This window comes from Bison bison, unplaced genomic scaffold, assembly GCF_000754665.1.
Source record: "Bison bison bison isolate TAMUID 2011002044 unplaced genomic scaffold, Bison_UMD1.0 scf7180017864516, whole genome shotgun sequence".
In the NCBI taxonomy this organism is placed as follows: Eukaryota; Metazoa; Chordata; class Mammalia; order Artiodactyla; family Bovidae; genus Bison; species Bison bison.
In genome coordinates, this window is record NW_011495069.1 from 1,906,711 (window position 1) to 1,922,773 (window position 16,063).

The following is a 16,063-nucleotide window of genomic DNA, read 5'->3' on the forward strand; positions in this document are numbered from 1 at the left end:
GGTCGGCACCTTCTACAAGCAGCAGGAGACGGACCGGGCGGTCACCGGGGCCCCAGCGGAGGAGGGAGGGAGCGCGCCCGCCCGTCACACCCGCGTTCTCCCGGGGCACGCGCCCTGCTTCCCGGAGCAGCAGAGCTTCCGGCCACCCCTCGCGCAGCCCCGCTCAGGCTCGAGTCCTGGGAAGCTACGCGCCTCGACAGGCACACACCCTCTCCTCCCACACCTTCCACACCAGCACGTCCCCAGGAGAGGGGCTCGCCAACACGCTTTAACGGAGCTGTTTCTCCCAGATGATGGAAGGAGCCGGCCGTAAACCCTCTCTCCAGGCAGAGAGGAGGAACCCTATCATAAGGGTGACCAAAAGTGCGTTCGGGTTTTTCCGCACCATCTCACGGAACAAACCTTTTGGCCAAGCTAATATAAGCTGTGCTGGAAAAAGTTACGCTCACACAAGGCCACGGACTTGCTCCAAGAAAGGCACGAGAGCGACCACTGAAGGGTGACTGTGGGGGTGGGGTGGGGGCACCCGCCTGAAGGAGAGGGTCCGCAGCAGCAGCAGACGGGGGCACAGGGACGGAATGGCCGTGGACACAAATGCACTCACGGCAGGGTCTAAGCCACGGGAAACCCTCCCACGGCGGGCGGGCGCAGCCTGTTTCCCGGGGGAGCTGGTGGAGCCGGAGGCTGAGGCAGGGCCAGAGCTGCCACACGGACGTCCACGTGCCTGCCAAGCCCAGCCACGCTCCCAGGGCCGCCTTACCTTAAACATGTTGTAAATGAGATCAACGAGGGCCCAAAAGAGAAGGGAAGAGCGGTACGCTGAGTAGTCCTTCAACGCCTTGTCTGTCAGCCTGGAAAAGAGTCAAGCCCCGTGCTCCGGGAGCGGGAAGGACCCTGGGAGTCACGCCCCTCAATCCAGCCCCCTCAGCCATCTTCTGGAAAAGAGTCAAGCCCCGTGCTCCGGGAGCGGGAAGGACCCTGGGAGTCATGCCCCTCAATCCAGCCCCCTCAGCCATCTTCTCAGAGGAAAGCAGCCGGGGCGAGAGCTCCTGAGGCACTAGGGCCCGTGGCTTATTCACCACAAGACCAGATGTCCCGTGCATGGCACCTCAGCCGTGACCCTGCCGAGTTGGGGAGAGGGGGAGAGAAGCTACAGGCGCGGCAACCAAAAGGCTACTACTGCCCCCAGGAGACGAGGCGGAGCCCGCGCTTCCCTGGGTTCAGCCCCACACACGCTCTCAAACTTGACGGGATCTAGTAAGTGCGGGAGGAAACAAAGGCTCTGCTTTGGTCCTCACGTTCCCACCAGGGGAATTTTACCTCAACTAGCCACGCACAGTAACTTATCAACCACGTGCCGTGTTGAAAAACAGAAGCTGGTGGAAAGCTGGTTTTGAGCAACAGTGACGACTGGGACGGGAGCTGCAAACACCCGACACCTCCTAAATCCCCGCATAATCCCGGAACTGCTCGCCACACCCCTGGGCTCCTGACCTGCATCACTGTCACCTCATCCAGTGATTCAGTTCAGGGTTAGAGACCGGCCAGGAATACCCAGGGGTCCTGGTGGTAGCAGTGTCCACTGCCTTCTCGGCAGACACTCTGGGCCTCAGGAATGGTTACAGAAGGCACAACCAGCGTGAAAGCCAGGAAGGCCAGTCCTCTCCGCATAGGGGGTGAAGTGCCGGTGCCAGGGTTCGGTCTCTACGACCCAAGATCTAGGGTAGGTGTTGTCTGGAAAGGCTAGAGAAACCCTTGTCGTGGAGATTCTACCCCTTGAAACAGAGCTTGCAACCACAGGGACCAGACTTGGTACTAAAATGTGTGTGCACGCACAGCACAGGTGTTTATAAACACGAGACTCTAAGACAAGCACAGACGTCATTCATTTAAGAGGCTAAAAGCACACTGTCCGTATGGGCCTCGAGTGAAGGGACTGAGCACAGGACAAGCCATCCACACCTGCACTCAGTAAACATTTAAGCTCTTAACCAAAGTAAAAGGACAACGGAGACGGCGCCGCTTGCTAAAGCATGCTACCTGTACCCCGCCGCCCCCAGCCTCTCCAGAGCGCCCGCCTCCTCCCCTCCCACAGCGCGTGCACACACGTGGTCTAAAGGGAGGCCTGCTGCGGGGTGGGCCTGGAGGCAGGGCGGGAGCTCTCTCCCTGCAGGTCTGCGTGCTGGCAGGCGGCAACAGGGAGGCTCTGACGGACGTCTAGGAACGTCCCAGGCTTAAATGCTGGCGAGTTCCTCGCAGAAGACTCTTTCCTGAATGTGAAACCCGCAGGAGAAAGCAACTTTATGCAAATTCCCAGATTCCGTGTATCTGCCCCCTTCCCCCACAATGGACTCAGCAGGAAGCCGCTGGGCAGCACTGCCGCGCCCTCCTTGGAGGAGTCCCACTGCCCCACCGCCCCGCTCACACCCCCACGCCCTGCCTGCGCTGCTCTTATGCTTTGGTGGCAGGAATCCGGGGTGGCCCTGCCTGACTTAATTACTTAAGGCTCATCAGTGAAGGTGACCAAACTGCTGCAGAGAAAATGGCAGCTCACGGGCCAGCTCACGCTGGATCTCCTAATTAAGCTGTGACCAGATCGGCTTTTCCTGAACTGCCCGGGACAGTAATGAATTCCAGTCTCCTAAGTGAACGCCGCACAGCTCCTGTGGGCACGGGTTTCACACCTGTCACCGAGGCCCTGCGCCCAGTGAGCAGCCGCTCTGCGCTGTGGACGCAGGCCAACTCTGCTCATCCACAACTCAGTACCTCCCATGTCTAACTTTCTGATTCCTAGGAGTGAGCTATGGGCTGATTCCTGAGCTATCCTTCGACAACAATAAAACAAGCTAACTAATAATGCTTCAGGCTCTTGGGAAACCCTGGGAAGTGCTTGGTCTGGAATGGGGGCAGGGGGATCCACCAGCAGAGCTCCAACCTGCTCTCTGGGCCAGGAGGTGCCCACAACTACCGGCGTGATAAACGAGCTGACGGAGTGGAGACACCAGGTGCGAAATGCAGGCCCACGGGTGTTTCCACTTGGCTTGTCACCACTGGGGCCTAAAGCTCCTCCTCTGTGCCCTTGTTGGAAATGTCCCCTCGAACCCTAGGCACTCCCCACAGCGAAGCAGGTTTCCCTCAAGGGGCAGAAGCAAGCCACCAACCCACACCCTACTCTGCAGCCTGAGAATGCAGATGGCTGGGGCCACCCCAGGCCGAGAGCCGCGTGACGGGGCCCACCTAGAGTGCGGCAATCCATGCAGGCCCAACAATCCATGTTATCATTTGCAGGTGTTTCCCTCAAGACACCTCCCTGATGACCCAGATCACAACACAGGGTCATGAAAATGAAGACCGCTTCTTTCCTGAAATGCCCTTCTTCGGGAGGTGTCCAATAGCAGAGACAGAGGACAGGCTCATGGAATGCGGGGCAGACGGGAGAGGAACGTGAGCAAGGAGAGAGATGACACGTTCAGTGTCAGAAAAGAAGTTCCCGAGCACAGCCCTGAGGCTTGGCTAGTTTAAGCCGGGACTAGCAAGATTCGGAAAACCGGACTGCCTGTCCCAGCCACCTGCCGGCCCGAATTCTTCTCCTGAGAGGCTTCACGCGGTGCCTGGGTGGCTTCCTCCCTGAGGTATTTCCCAGAGGTGAGCCCAGCTCCACTTCTAGAGGCTGAACACCTGCCCCAGAGGCAGCCGGCATCTGTCCGCCATCAGGCCGAGACTCTCGGTGAGACAGTCTGAGCGGGGTAAGGGTCAACCAAAGGCTGACGAGCGGCCTCCTCTCAGCACCCGACATTCAGCCAGTCCTGCAGAGTGGGTTTCAGAGCCCAGGCAACAACCTCCCAAGCAGATGCTTCCCGAAGCAAATACCAACCTGGTGGCTCCACCTGGAGAGACTGCCCGAGCCTGGGAGGTCACCAGCAGCCTCCGCAGGATCTCCACACGGACGGCTCGCCACTTCTCCGGGGGCAGGATGTGCAGGGCCAGGACCGTGAAATAGTGGGGCCCGTCCACTTCGAAGGCACTCTCCACCCACTTCTCCTTGGGCTGCTCCAGAAAGCCCTGGAGGTTCTTCTCCTCTCGGGATGTTGCTCGGGTTCTGGAAGAAAGGGGTCACCCTGAGAGCAGGGCAGACACAGGCCCGAGCCGCAAGAGGGGTGAGGCTGTGCTCGGCTTCCCGCTGGGAAGCTTCCTGAACGGGCGGCCCCTCCCGCCCCTCTCCAAGCGGAGCAGCCCGCCCCCCAAGTCCTGCTTGGCAGTATCCTCCTTGCCCACCCCCAGTCCAGCTCCACACAACTCCAGTGTGCACGTGACCAGCACTTTCACAAACCCTCCACCATCTCAGTGTTCTAATGACCCTGGAACGTGACAGCCAGCACCGCTTTATCAGGGTATCTGAAGGCCTGGGGGATGAGGTGATGTGATTCAAGTCACTGGTTTGGAGTCTCTGACTGAGCCCACGGCCCACAGCCCCCAACCCCACGAGTCTCAGTACGCTAACTGTCCACACGGCATTTGCCCCCGGTGTCTCTCCTAGGCCTTTCTGGTTCGCTCTCTTAAGGCTCTCCTGTCCTGTCTCCTTCATTAGACCAGATTCTTCCAGCGAGCCCTACCTCTCGTTCTCGCGCCCGTCTGAACTGCAGTAACAACGGTGACCATACTTCACCGCCGGGTGTGTGCTAAGGTTATCGCGTTCGATCCTCGCAGCAACCCAGGGGGACAGCTACCACCTCGTGTTAAGGGAGGGACCGGGCTCCGACCAGGCTGCCTGGCCCGGCCTCCCCAGCGTGGATCCCCACTCTCTTGGCCAGGAAGCTTCCGCAAGCCCCTGGGTGGGCCCTGGGAGGCCACTCTCCCCTTAAGACCGGGATGGCGCTCTCAGACCCAGAGTGCTTGCCGCCCTGGCCTAACTCTCTGGAGGGAAGTAAAAACGCAACACAAGTGGGCACGCACGCCAGGCCACCAGGCCCGCGGATGGCGCTGCGGACACTGCTGGGTCGGGGGGGGGGGGCACGGGGACAGTGCGCCCTCTCCTGCTCCACGGGTGGGATGCAGTGGGGCAGGAGGGGCCGCCAGACTCAGAATCAGGAACCAGAAGCTTCGTGCCATCGCAGGACGCACTCAACTCCGCTGGCCCACGGTGTGTGTGACACACTCGCCCTCACATACAAAGGCCGTGAGCCCTGCTCAACCAGCCCCCGTGACCAAGCTCACACGCCGTGAGCCGCTGAAGGAAGAAGGCGGGGCCTCTCTGTGCGGCTGCCGGCTCAGCCCTCAGGGACTGAGACAACGGGAGGCCATGCCGCCCCAGCTAAGGGGCCGGAGCTGAGTTATGCGCGTCTGGCATGGGAGACGCAGAGACGCCTGAGGCCATGGGCTCTGTTCCGCCAGGCAAAGCACACGGCCTCTCCAGGCCCGCTTCGCTCCCCAGAGAACAGGGCAGCCCCTGCCACCTCACGGCTGCCAAGAAGACACAAGGGCCCCTTAGAGGTCCACGGCCGGGGCGGGGAGCGCTGCTCAGGCCTGAGGCACTGCGAGGGCGATGGGAATGCTCAGGCTGTCAACAACGCAGGCTGTTTCCTTGGTCTAAACAGCTGAGCGGGTGAGGTCATGATGGGTGGAGACCCGCCAGCGCCTCTCTAACAATGAAGACTGCCATCTCCAGAGCGGCCTTCTACCTCATGGGGAAACGGGAGGGAAGGAGAAAATCACTCTGCTGAAGACCAGAAAGGGTAAGAGAATGATCACTCTGTTGCCTGAACTGAGTGCAGCTGCCTCGGGTGGGCTGGACTCAGCCTCTCCACCTGTCGGCACCCGCCCCACGGACGGGAGACTCTCACTAGAAGGCATAAAACCATTTCAATCAAATCAAGGAGCTAAGCACTTTCCATCTTTCAGCTGGCTTTTTAAAGCGAGGCAGAACGACTGACTACTCTCTGCCCTCTCAGGGACACCTAACCGCCCCCAGTGTACACACAGGTGAGGGTACCTGGGCTGTTTTCTGGGCCATCTTCCTCCTCAGCCGCCCTCCCCCTCACAGCCACCAGAGCCTCACTCACTGGAGAGGAAGCGCGGACAGCAAGTCCAGTCTGCACTTACGGATACCAGGCCCTCGGTCCTGCCGCGCCCTCCAGCCATGACACCTCACCGGGAACAGCCGGTCTGTTTTGGCCCTGACCCGAGGGAACAGTCTTGCAAGCTGGGGCTATGCTGAAGCAGAAGCTTCGATGGTTTGGCCTCTCCCGCTCCCTGCTCCCGCTCTGGCCCAAGGTCAGTCCTAGGATGCAGCCCTCGGAGGGAGATGAGACTGCTCTGGAAAAGGAAGCGTCTACCGCTTCATCCTGAGTGACTCCAAAAAGGCAAACGTTCCTACTTCAGTAAATGCCGCCCGGGGTCCAGCGCTAGCTCTGGAACAGACTGCGGCGCTCAGGGCCCGGGCGGGTACGCACGTGTTCAGCACGTAGAGCACGGTGTGCACGATGTACGGGATCAGGTGGATGTTGCTCTCCCGGCCGCCCCCGCCCGTGTCCGCGCTGAAGGACTGCTCCATGGCGAAGCGCAGGAAGAGCAGCTTGATGTCGTGGATGTTAAGCTGGTACGTGGGCTCCCGCTGGCCCGTGCACTCCTGGAGGTAAGTGTTGTGCCTGGGAGAAGGGGACAGATGGCGAAGTGGAAGCCAGCTTCACGGCGAAGACCCGCTGGGAAGGCAGGGCCCCCGCCGGCCAGATGGGTGCGAAGGTTACACCCACAGACAGGCAGCGACAGGGAGAGTAGAGGACGGGGCAGGGCTGGGGACGAGCACGGCACCCTCTCATTTCTGCTCTCGCTAAATGAGATGTTCTGCGAGCTCTGATGAGAACGCACTGGCCTGGGGACCCACTCCTTGATAGACTAACGTCATAGAACGTATTGTGACAACTGGAACTACATTTCGGAAGAAGAAAAGTAGGACTTATCCACTCTGCCAAGGTGATCTATCCATGAGAATCATCTATTCAACCTCCATAAAAAAGAAAAAAGGCTTTTCTACATCAATATGCGTCGCCATCTCCACAGGCTCTGCCCGATTCACCCTGGGCCTCGTTTCTGACACACGGTGAAAAGCTCAACGTGGTCTAGTGTGACCTGCATCGTCGTCCCTGCCAAGGACCAGATCCCTGAGCTCAACGGCAGGACTCAGGACGCGCACCACTGTCCTAGGCATAGGTAGGGGATGAGGACCTCAAAGAGGGCTCCACTGCTCCACTCTGGATTTTAGGACAAGGGCAGCTTTGAAAGGAGACCAGTGTTCCCCGAGCCGTTAAGCTATTTTCATTATTTAAACCTCAGAGGAACGGAAGTCAACTCTGGGAAATTCTGGCCTCGAGGATCAAGTCAGGGGTCCTGTGTCTTGAGTCCTAAGATCAGGAAAGAAGGGCAGGCAGCAGAAAACCAGAGATTCCTCCCGGGGCCCAAGTGCTGAGGGTGCAGGCTTCTCTCAGCAGACTCACTCCTGCTCCAGGCGGCTCCCGTGAGCAAGTGAGGATGGACGTGGGTCTACGATGACGGGGCTGAGCCGATGGCTGATCTTCCTCCGCCTCCGGGGAACCCCCCTCCACCTTTCTTTGCCCACACCACACAGCGTGGGGGACCTGTGTACCCCAGCCAGGGACTGAACCTGAGCCCTTGCAGTGAAAGCACAGGCCCTAAGCACTGGGCCACCAGGGAGGTCCGACCTCCTCTTTTCCACCACGCCCCACGCCCCACGCTCACCTCGCCAGGCAGGTGGCAAAAGCTGACTCGGGGACGTGGGGCCCCCAGACCGGAAGGAGCCCGTTGCACTTGGTGTTGGCGTTCTGTAGGGCCGCGCTTTCCCACTCTTCCCGGCCTCGAGCCAGCCTGGATTGGGAGGAGAGCAGGGACAAGTGACTACTGACTCTACAGAGGAGCAGCCGCTTCTAACTACGAGATGGTAAACGCCGGCCCCACAGCCTCCAGTAGGCAAGGCTGCTCTCACCAACCCTGGGCCAGAAGTCAAGTGCATTTTCCCAGGAATGGTTCTGGGACCTACATGGCTGAAGGCAGGACACCCTACTTCCCAAAACCTAAGGAACACAATTAAAACTTCAGGGCTGGCATCCCCAACCCCTCCCAGGCCAGGGCCTCCCGCAAGCTGCCTGCTCCCTGCCGCCCCCCAGGTCTGGGAAAGAAGTACACGCCGGGGGAGGCCTGTGGGGGCCACACTGCAGGAAGCAGGCCCACCTGACGGCCGCCAGGTGGCAGTCGTAATGCACGATGTTGAAGTGGGACACGGTGCTGTAGCCCTGCTGCTTCCGGGGCTTGCTCTCCATCTCTTCCAGGGCCACCCGCTTGGTGAAGGTGTAGATGCCCAGGACCTTGGTGGGCTGCAAAGACGAGGGAAGAGGAGGACAGGTGAGGAGCAGTGCCACGGCAGGCTCTGGGAGGAAGGCAGGTGAGGAGGAGCACCACAGCAGGCTCTGGGAGGACGGGAAGCAGAGCAGAGGGAACCCTGGGGGCTGTATGCCTACGAGGGGCTGTGTTCACGAGTACGGGACAGTGAGCCCTGCAGCCACTTGGTTTAGCACTTGGCGGGGCACAGCCCCGGTAAAATGAGGGTTGTGGGGAGCAACCAAAATAAGGTGGGTGCTGCGCAGACAGAGGGGCAGGAATGCAAGATTGAACTGTCCTTTTCTTTCTGCTGCATTCATCTGAAAATGAAGAAAAAAGCAGCTTCTTGTTAAGTCGCTTGTTTTTCAAAACTGACCAGAAAGCCCCAAGGAGCCTGTGTCACCTTGGGACTTACAGGCCTTGAGCCCCAGCCGCCTGCCAGTCAGCAAGCTGAGGAGCGAGGAAGTCAACTCGAGCTGGAGAGGAAAAGGGCGCCCCTGAGGCCCCAGGGCAGCAAACTGGCCGCCTGCTGCTCTGCTCCCAGGTGGTAAAGCGAGTCCGGTGGCGCCGAAAAAGCTGAGGTCCTGCCCTTCTCGCCAGGTTACCTGAACGGGGGCAGCATGGTGTCTTTTAACAGCCCCGGCTCTGAACTGGCCTAGAACTCTGCCTTTGCTACGGGTACTGTTTTCTCATCCACAGATGAGGGCTCTTCATTACACGTTTAAAGATAAAGTTACTCAGCTGACATAAAGGCTCTGGGCACAGGGCCTGACTCAATGAGCGGCAGTTGCTGCTGCTGCGACTGTTCAGATCAGTCTACCTGCCGCCTCTGAAGAGGACGGCTGGCCCTCGGACGTGAGCCCCGGCGGGGCCCGGCAGCGCACCTGGAACTTGTAGCCCTCCCTGCAGATGCAGCACGTGAGGCCCGGCTCCTCGATCAGCTCCTCCATCTGCTTCAGCAGTGCCGTCTTCGTCACCACCTGGCCCTTCTCGTTGGTCTGCAAGGGGGGCCCAGGGGTCGGGTCAGATGGGGCTGCTACCCACCCTCCCCGCGGGCCCAGGACACGCAGGCACACGCTGACCCTCTACATATGGGGAAAGGACGGTTGCGCTGAAAGGAAACCTCTTCAGTTGGCTTCTAATGAGGGTGCAGACCCAGATCCGCCTGCTCTTCTCTCCCTACAGGAACCACTGAAGCAGAGGAAACCATCTGGCTGGAACCCCGGCCAGTGGCCACCTGCCACCAGTAAGGTCCCCCTCCTTGTGCCAGCAAGCCCAGGCCTCGGCTGCTGAGGGCTGCAGCACACGATTCATTTACTGTTCCCATGAGAGTTTTAAATCTGCTGACACAGAGTTCGGTCTCACAGGATTGCGGCCTCTTCCAAGGTGGGGCAGTGAAGAGAGCCCAGAGCCCCCTGTGTCACACAGACCTGGGTTCAAATGCCTGCCAGCCACGTATTAGCTATGTGCCCTGGCCTGCTTACTGCACCTCTCAGCCCCAACTAGTTCATCTGAACAATGGGTGTAATGTCAACCTCACAGACACACATGAGGGGCTTAAACAAAATCTTACAAGAGCCATCACCATTTCTAAAGTCTCTGTAAATCTGAGCCATCTGACCTCTGCAGCGCAGAGCAGAGCAGTGACAGTCACATCTCTAAGCAAAGCGTCGGGCACGGCGCCTCACACCCCACCCCCCACCCACCTCCCAGCCTGCATCTTCACATGCCCGACCCCAGCTCCTAAACCCCCCTGTCAACAGGCAGGGGCCCCGGGCAGGTGGTACCGTCATGCCCAGCGTGCCCAGCGCTTTCTGCCGCATGGCCATGGCCATGCGCTTCTTCTCGGCCCGGGTCTCCCTGCGGGCTGCGTCGATCTTCTTGTTCACGTCGGGGTGCTCCCGCAGCGCCTCCAGCAGGTTCTCAGCCAGGGTCCCAATGCCCTCGTCGCTGGACACCTGCTCCAGTTTATGCAGGTTTGTGATGGAGTCGGTTCCAATCAGAACCTGCCAAGAAAGGACCAGAGAGCTGCAGGCCACCAAGTGCATGGGCACGTGTTCTTCTCAGGAGGTTCCAGGTTGGAAGAAAACAAAAACAATGTGCACAGTCTCACGTCATCTGCTTGGTTTCAATCGGATCCTTTGATTTTACACTTCGAGAGATTTGGACAAATGGAGGTTAGACTCTGCCACTGACCCGAGTAGTCACCACGCTCTGCAGTCCTCAATACCCCCAGCTATAAAACGGGGGCAGGCCAGGGTCGCTGTGATGACTGAATCAGGTAGAGCACCCAGCACAGTGAACGTGAACGGGGCTCAGGTCAGACGCTCCAGAGAAGCGGCGCCTGATAAGGCCTCAGTGGTGAACTCAGTGACCGCACCGAGGAGGGCTGGCCCCCAACACCGACAGGGGCTGTGCTGCGTGCTGCATCTGGGGCCCCCAGGCCCTCCAAGCCCAGGAGCACGGGCGTTTTCTCAACTGGAGTATTCCAGACTCACAAGCACACGTGGGAGTAGGAAAGAGAAAGAGCTTAGAAAGAAACGAATACAAACCAGAAGACCCCGTGCTTAAAAATGCTGGCAGCTGCTGCGTGACAGCAGCCCGCCACCCGCAGGGGTGTGAGCGCATCGCCCCGCCGAGGGCAGATGGCTCTGCCCGCTGTGAGGCCTTGCCACACCCCAGGTCACCAATCACTACAGAGCCGACACTCAATCGAAATCTAAGTCAACCTGTGACCTTAAAGTTCAGCAATCAACTTGAGTCACTAGCTCATCAATCGAGCTTCACAGCAGGTACGTACATGTCCACTTTGTTCTTCAGCACAACGACACGGTAGCTCACGTCTCGACAACTCTGAACGCTGAACTCAGAGCTGAACGGCCGACTGAACGGTGCATGCGGGGTGCTTACTGTCCAAGTGTGCATGCACACCCATGCACGTGATGCCCCTGCCCGCCCGAAGCTCACACTCTGGTCAGGAGGACAGACCACACACTAATAATCGAGTATCACGGACTGCCTCCCTTCACTCACTTCCAAACCCCCGAGTTCTCATCTCTTTCAGTGGCACCTCCTGTCGCTCAGTCCAGACACTGAGCAGAGTTCTTGATTCACCCAGCTTCTTCACTGCCCATGAGCACTAAATCTCCAAACCCCGTTTACTCCACCCCCGAGATCTCTGTGGAATCCATTCACTGTCCACCTCACTAACTGGAGTTCAGCCACCAGAGGCTCTCACCCAGATTCTAATAAACTGTCCTTCCCGCCTCCCATGTCACCGTCCCGCAATTCATCCTCCAGGGAATAGCCAGGGGCACCACCCTTGGGAGACACCACACACTGCTCTCCTTGGGGAACGTGATGTGGACCCGCACTGATGTCTCCAGCACCAACTCTTGCCAGGCCTCCCCCAACTGGAACTGCTCTCAGTTCCTCGAACGTTTCTAGCTCTCTCACCTCTGAGCCTTTGCAGGCACCATATTCTCCTCTTAGAAATCCCCTTTCCTTTGACCCCTTCCACACTGCATATGTACCCCGTGCTCTGATACCCTATGTCCTGAGCCCTATCTTCCACCAGAGAGCGAGCTCTGGAGGACTCACACGGGGACTGTTTCACTCGCCAGTGTTGCTTCAGCCTAGCACAGCTCAGGTGCGTGACGGGCACTACACACACTCGTGGTGAAAGAGTGAGTGGTCGGGAGCAGGAATGCCAAGCATCTACCTAGATGAAGCCTTATTTTAAAAAAGAACCCAATTAGTAACTAAGAATAAGCCTGGAACCCACTGACCAGAGTTCTCAAGTCAATGTGTTGCCACTGGTCAAATTACAATTCTGTCCCTTGATTTATCCACATTCAAAATAACGATGCTACAAAGACGGGGGGAAAATAGTGAAAACCATTATGCAGGAAGAATTACCCATAAAGATGCACTGATTATGACTATTACTACTGAACTGAAAAAAAGTTGAAAACAACAGCTATTTGAGCAAGACATATGGAAGATCTTTATTGTGGCCAGCTAAACACATTTTTAGAATGAGTTTTCAGAAAACATCACTAAATGAGAATGTGGAAACAACAACAAAAAAGGCAGCCCTGAGGACTCTCAAAACCCAACGTCAAAAACATGCTACTACTAGAAATGGGGCAAGAAATACAGAAACGCCTGTCGCTGAAGACAGAGGAGGGATACGGAAAGATGCGCAACGAGCGTCCTCAGCCGCCAGAGAAACAGATTAAACCACGAGACCACCCTCCATCTATCGGCACGGCTGAAACGAAGAACGCTGGCACCCCCAAATGCGGGCGAGGATGGATAAGGCAGGGTCGCTCAGATTCTGCCGAGGGGAGGGTGGAGCAGCGCAGCCCCTCCAGACAGCAGCCTGGCAGCTTCTTGTAAAACAAAGTAACGCGACCACTACAAAAGCCAATGCAACCGCAGTCTTGGGCACTCGACCCAGAGAAATGAGCACGTGTTCACACAGAATCCTGCACGTGAAGTTAGTCCACTCGATTCACAATCAACGACCCAGATGCCCTTTAGCTGGTGATGGTTAAACAGGCCACAGGGCATCCCCACCGGGGACTACTCAGCAACGAGAAGCAACAAACCACTGGCACCCACGGCAGTCAGGGTGGACGCCAGACAGTACGCTGAGTGAGAAAGGCCAAAGTCACACGCCACTTAATTCCACTTTGTGCTCAGCATCCTAGACAGGCCAGATCTGGGGAGATGGAGGCCAGGTCAGCGGCTGCCCGGAGAGGGGGATGCGGCTGTGAGGGACCACAGGAGGGAGCCCTGTGGTGATGGAGCGGTCCTGAAGCTTGACGGCGTGGGTGCCGACGCCCGGGCTATGATGATTTACTACAGTTTTGCAAGATGCAGTACTGAGAGAAGCTAAGTGAAGGCGATACACGACGTCTCTGTAACATTTCTCAACAACTGCATCTGAATCTAGTTATCTCAAAATAATAGGTTAATTAAAACAAAGTAATCCAGACTGGCCACCTGTCTGGGTCAATTACTATTCGTGAGGGTAACAGATATCTCGACCCAGTGACTATCAGGAATGAGCAACACGGCGCACAGGGTGGGCCCCCCTGCAAACCGGGTTTTCAGCTGCCTGCACAGAGCAGAAGCTGGCAGTGATGGTGTTACAAATGTCCCAGGGACTGTGGCCAGAAGGCAGCTTTCACCTCCCTGGCCAGCCACACCCTCACAAATGCTGCTCAGCTGAGCCGTGAGGTAACGAAGCCCCACATAAGAATGAACTGAATGAGGAAAACACAAGTGTAACTTAATCCTCTCTGCACACCGAGAGATGAACCAGGTGACTTCTGAGAGTCTGTCTACTCTGGGACTCTTATACACTAGGGCAGTTTCCAGCTCAAGGCTAACTGAGGTGGTCACCTTCACTCAGTCGTGGGAGAAGAGCACAGAGGGTGTGGTTCCCTCACATGACGTGTCCTGCTCCAGAGAAAGGCCCCCGTGCATGCTGGTCACTCACCTGGGTGGCAGGGTGCTGGATGGCTAGCCCCCGAAGAAGCCTCAAGATGAACGGCAGGGCTGGGCGAGACAAAAACTTTTTCCAGATGTCAGCATCCAGACTGCAAAGCAAAGAGAGGCTTATGAGCAGGCCAGAGAGGCAAAGGCCACCTAGACCGGCCGGTGGTCCTGGCTTGTTTAGACGCGACCGCACCTTCCAGCGCACCGTAGAGTCACAGCGGACCACCCAGCTCAGCTGAGAAACCAGGGAGAAGGAGGACCTGAGGGACTTCCCTGATGGGCCACTGGCTAAGACTCTGAGCTCCCCAAGCAGGGGGCCCAGGTTCGACCCCTGGTCAGGGAACTACATCCCACATGCAGCAACTAAAGATCTTGCGCACTGCAGCTAATCCCAGCACAGCCAAACAAGTAAGTCTTTAAAAGAGAAATGAGTGCTTGAAACAGAAGCCAACAAACTGCCACCCTTTCCCACAGCCCCAAGGGCTGCATGGTCACCTGGACAGTTTCCAGAGGGGAGGGCGACCCCAAGGAAGGCTGAGGGATGCCCAGACGATGAAGAAGAGAAGGAAGCAGGGAGAGGGAAGGAGGGCGGCGCTGCTTACTTCTTGGCGCTGGGGATGTGCTTCTTCATGTAGTCCAGGGCACTCTGAGTGATTCCCTTCTGCAGAATCAGATCCTTCAGCTGATGCCCATTGCTGTTGTTCTTGATGCCAGCTGCAATTTTACAGAAGCAGTCCAGGAAGACCTTATCATCGCCACTGTGATCTTCATCATACCTGGACGAAAGAGCAAAGACCCTGAGAGTGTGAAAGGAGCAACAAGAGCTGATCGTGTCATTCTCCTGGCTCACAAGCCTCAAAGTCCTAGAGTACCGACTCCTGAGCCTAACAGAAGACCCTTCCCACCTGCCTCCTGCCATAGTCCCTCTTCTCTGCCACGTTCCCCAAATTCCCAACCTTCTCTCGCATTTTCTGCTTTTGCACACCTGAGTCCCTCCAACCAGCTCGCCTTCTCTGCCTCACCAACTGCTGCTTTAACACAATATATTTTCACTTTCTGCCTCCCCAGTTAGACCAATCCCCTAAAAGGCCAGACTGGTACACAAAAATCTAATAGAAACTCAGGTGATTCTTCCTTAGTCTCCCAGAACTGGTTCAGGGCTTTCACGGCGACTCTCAGTTAGCTGTCTGAATCTAAGCCACATACTTATCAAAGCTGCAGTAGGGTTTGAACCGCTCCACCAAGATCTGCATTTTCTCCACCTCCCCGAAGGAAAGGTATGGGATGATGCGCAGCAGGCCCTGGAGCACACTAGGGTTGGAGCGGACAAAGGTGCTGTTGATCTGGTCCAAGAGCATCACGAGCTGATCCTTGTCACCCGTCAGAAGGAGGTTGCCCTACGAGAAGAAAGGATGGAAGTCCTGCTAACACGGCCGGGACTTTGGCTGCAGCCAACAACTGGCCCTGAAAGGTTATCCACTTCCATCAGAGCCACCAGAAGTAGCCTCAGAAGAGCAGTGTCTCAGCACTTCCTGGGGACAATCAGCAGTGGGAGCTCCACCTCAAAAATCAGTTTCTAAGTTTCGGCGCTGGTTCTATTCTTAGTGGTCAAATATACCCATACAGGTGGTCAAAATACAACACAGGCTTTCCCCTCCCCAAGACAGTGTAGGCTCCCTGGTATTCATTTGGTCATATCTCTAGCCAAAAATCAGCACCAACAAGACCACAGGAATACACAGGGGCACCAAGTGGAGAGAAACTGAACTGGGAGCTGGAGACCTGAGTTCTAGGCGTCTAACTATACAGTAAGATACCAACTATATGATACCAAACGGCTCGCTTCATTCCTCTAGGCTTGGAGCATCCTCAGCTGTGAAATGAGGGGCTGCACTAAGGCCCCCGTCTGTGAGCTGGAGCAGCCGCTTTGTTTCCTCTGAATTTGTGGATTTCGGGCTTTGATGCAATGACATCACCATCAGGAATGGTTGCCACTCCTACCAGCTGAGAAGGTTCGATCATTCCTGGCTGACACAGCTAGACCCAAGTAAGCCAGTGGCTGGCGACAAGACGGTGCCTGTGGATGCACAGGCCGGCCCCACCCACCTTGTCCTCGCTCAGGGGCTCAGCGTTGGACTCGTCCAGGATGATCTCCATGATGCTCAGC

General features: G+C 57.3%; 1 protein-coding gene across 1 annotated transcript in view; it reads right to left on the minus strand.

The window, feature by feature from the left end:
- The window catches only part of UBR4 (ubiquitin protein ligase E3 component n-recognin 4), a 129,462-nt gene that overhangs the window by 3,129 nt on the left and 110,270 nt on the right, over window positions 1-16,063 (minus strand). Inside the window, 12 exon segments of the mRNA XM_010830224.1 lie at window positions 2-12; window positions 761-851; window positions 3,875-4,099; window positions 6,450-6,644; window positions 7,753-7,878; window positions 8,242-8,384; window positions 9,273-9,386; window positions 10,176-10,394; window positions 13,898-13,997; window positions 14,499-14,672; window positions 15,103-15,293; window positions 16,003-16,063. The exon segment at window positions 16,003-16,063 is cut by the window's right edge and continues 9 nt beyond it. Of these exon segments, the coding sequence (XP_010828526.1) occupies window positions 2-12; window positions 761-851; window positions 3,875-4,099; window positions 6,450-6,644; window positions 7,753-7,878; window positions 8,242-8,384; window positions 9,273-9,386; window positions 10,176-10,394; window positions 13,898-13,997; window positions 14,499-14,672; window positions 15,103-15,293; window positions 16,003-16,063 (1,650 nt within the window).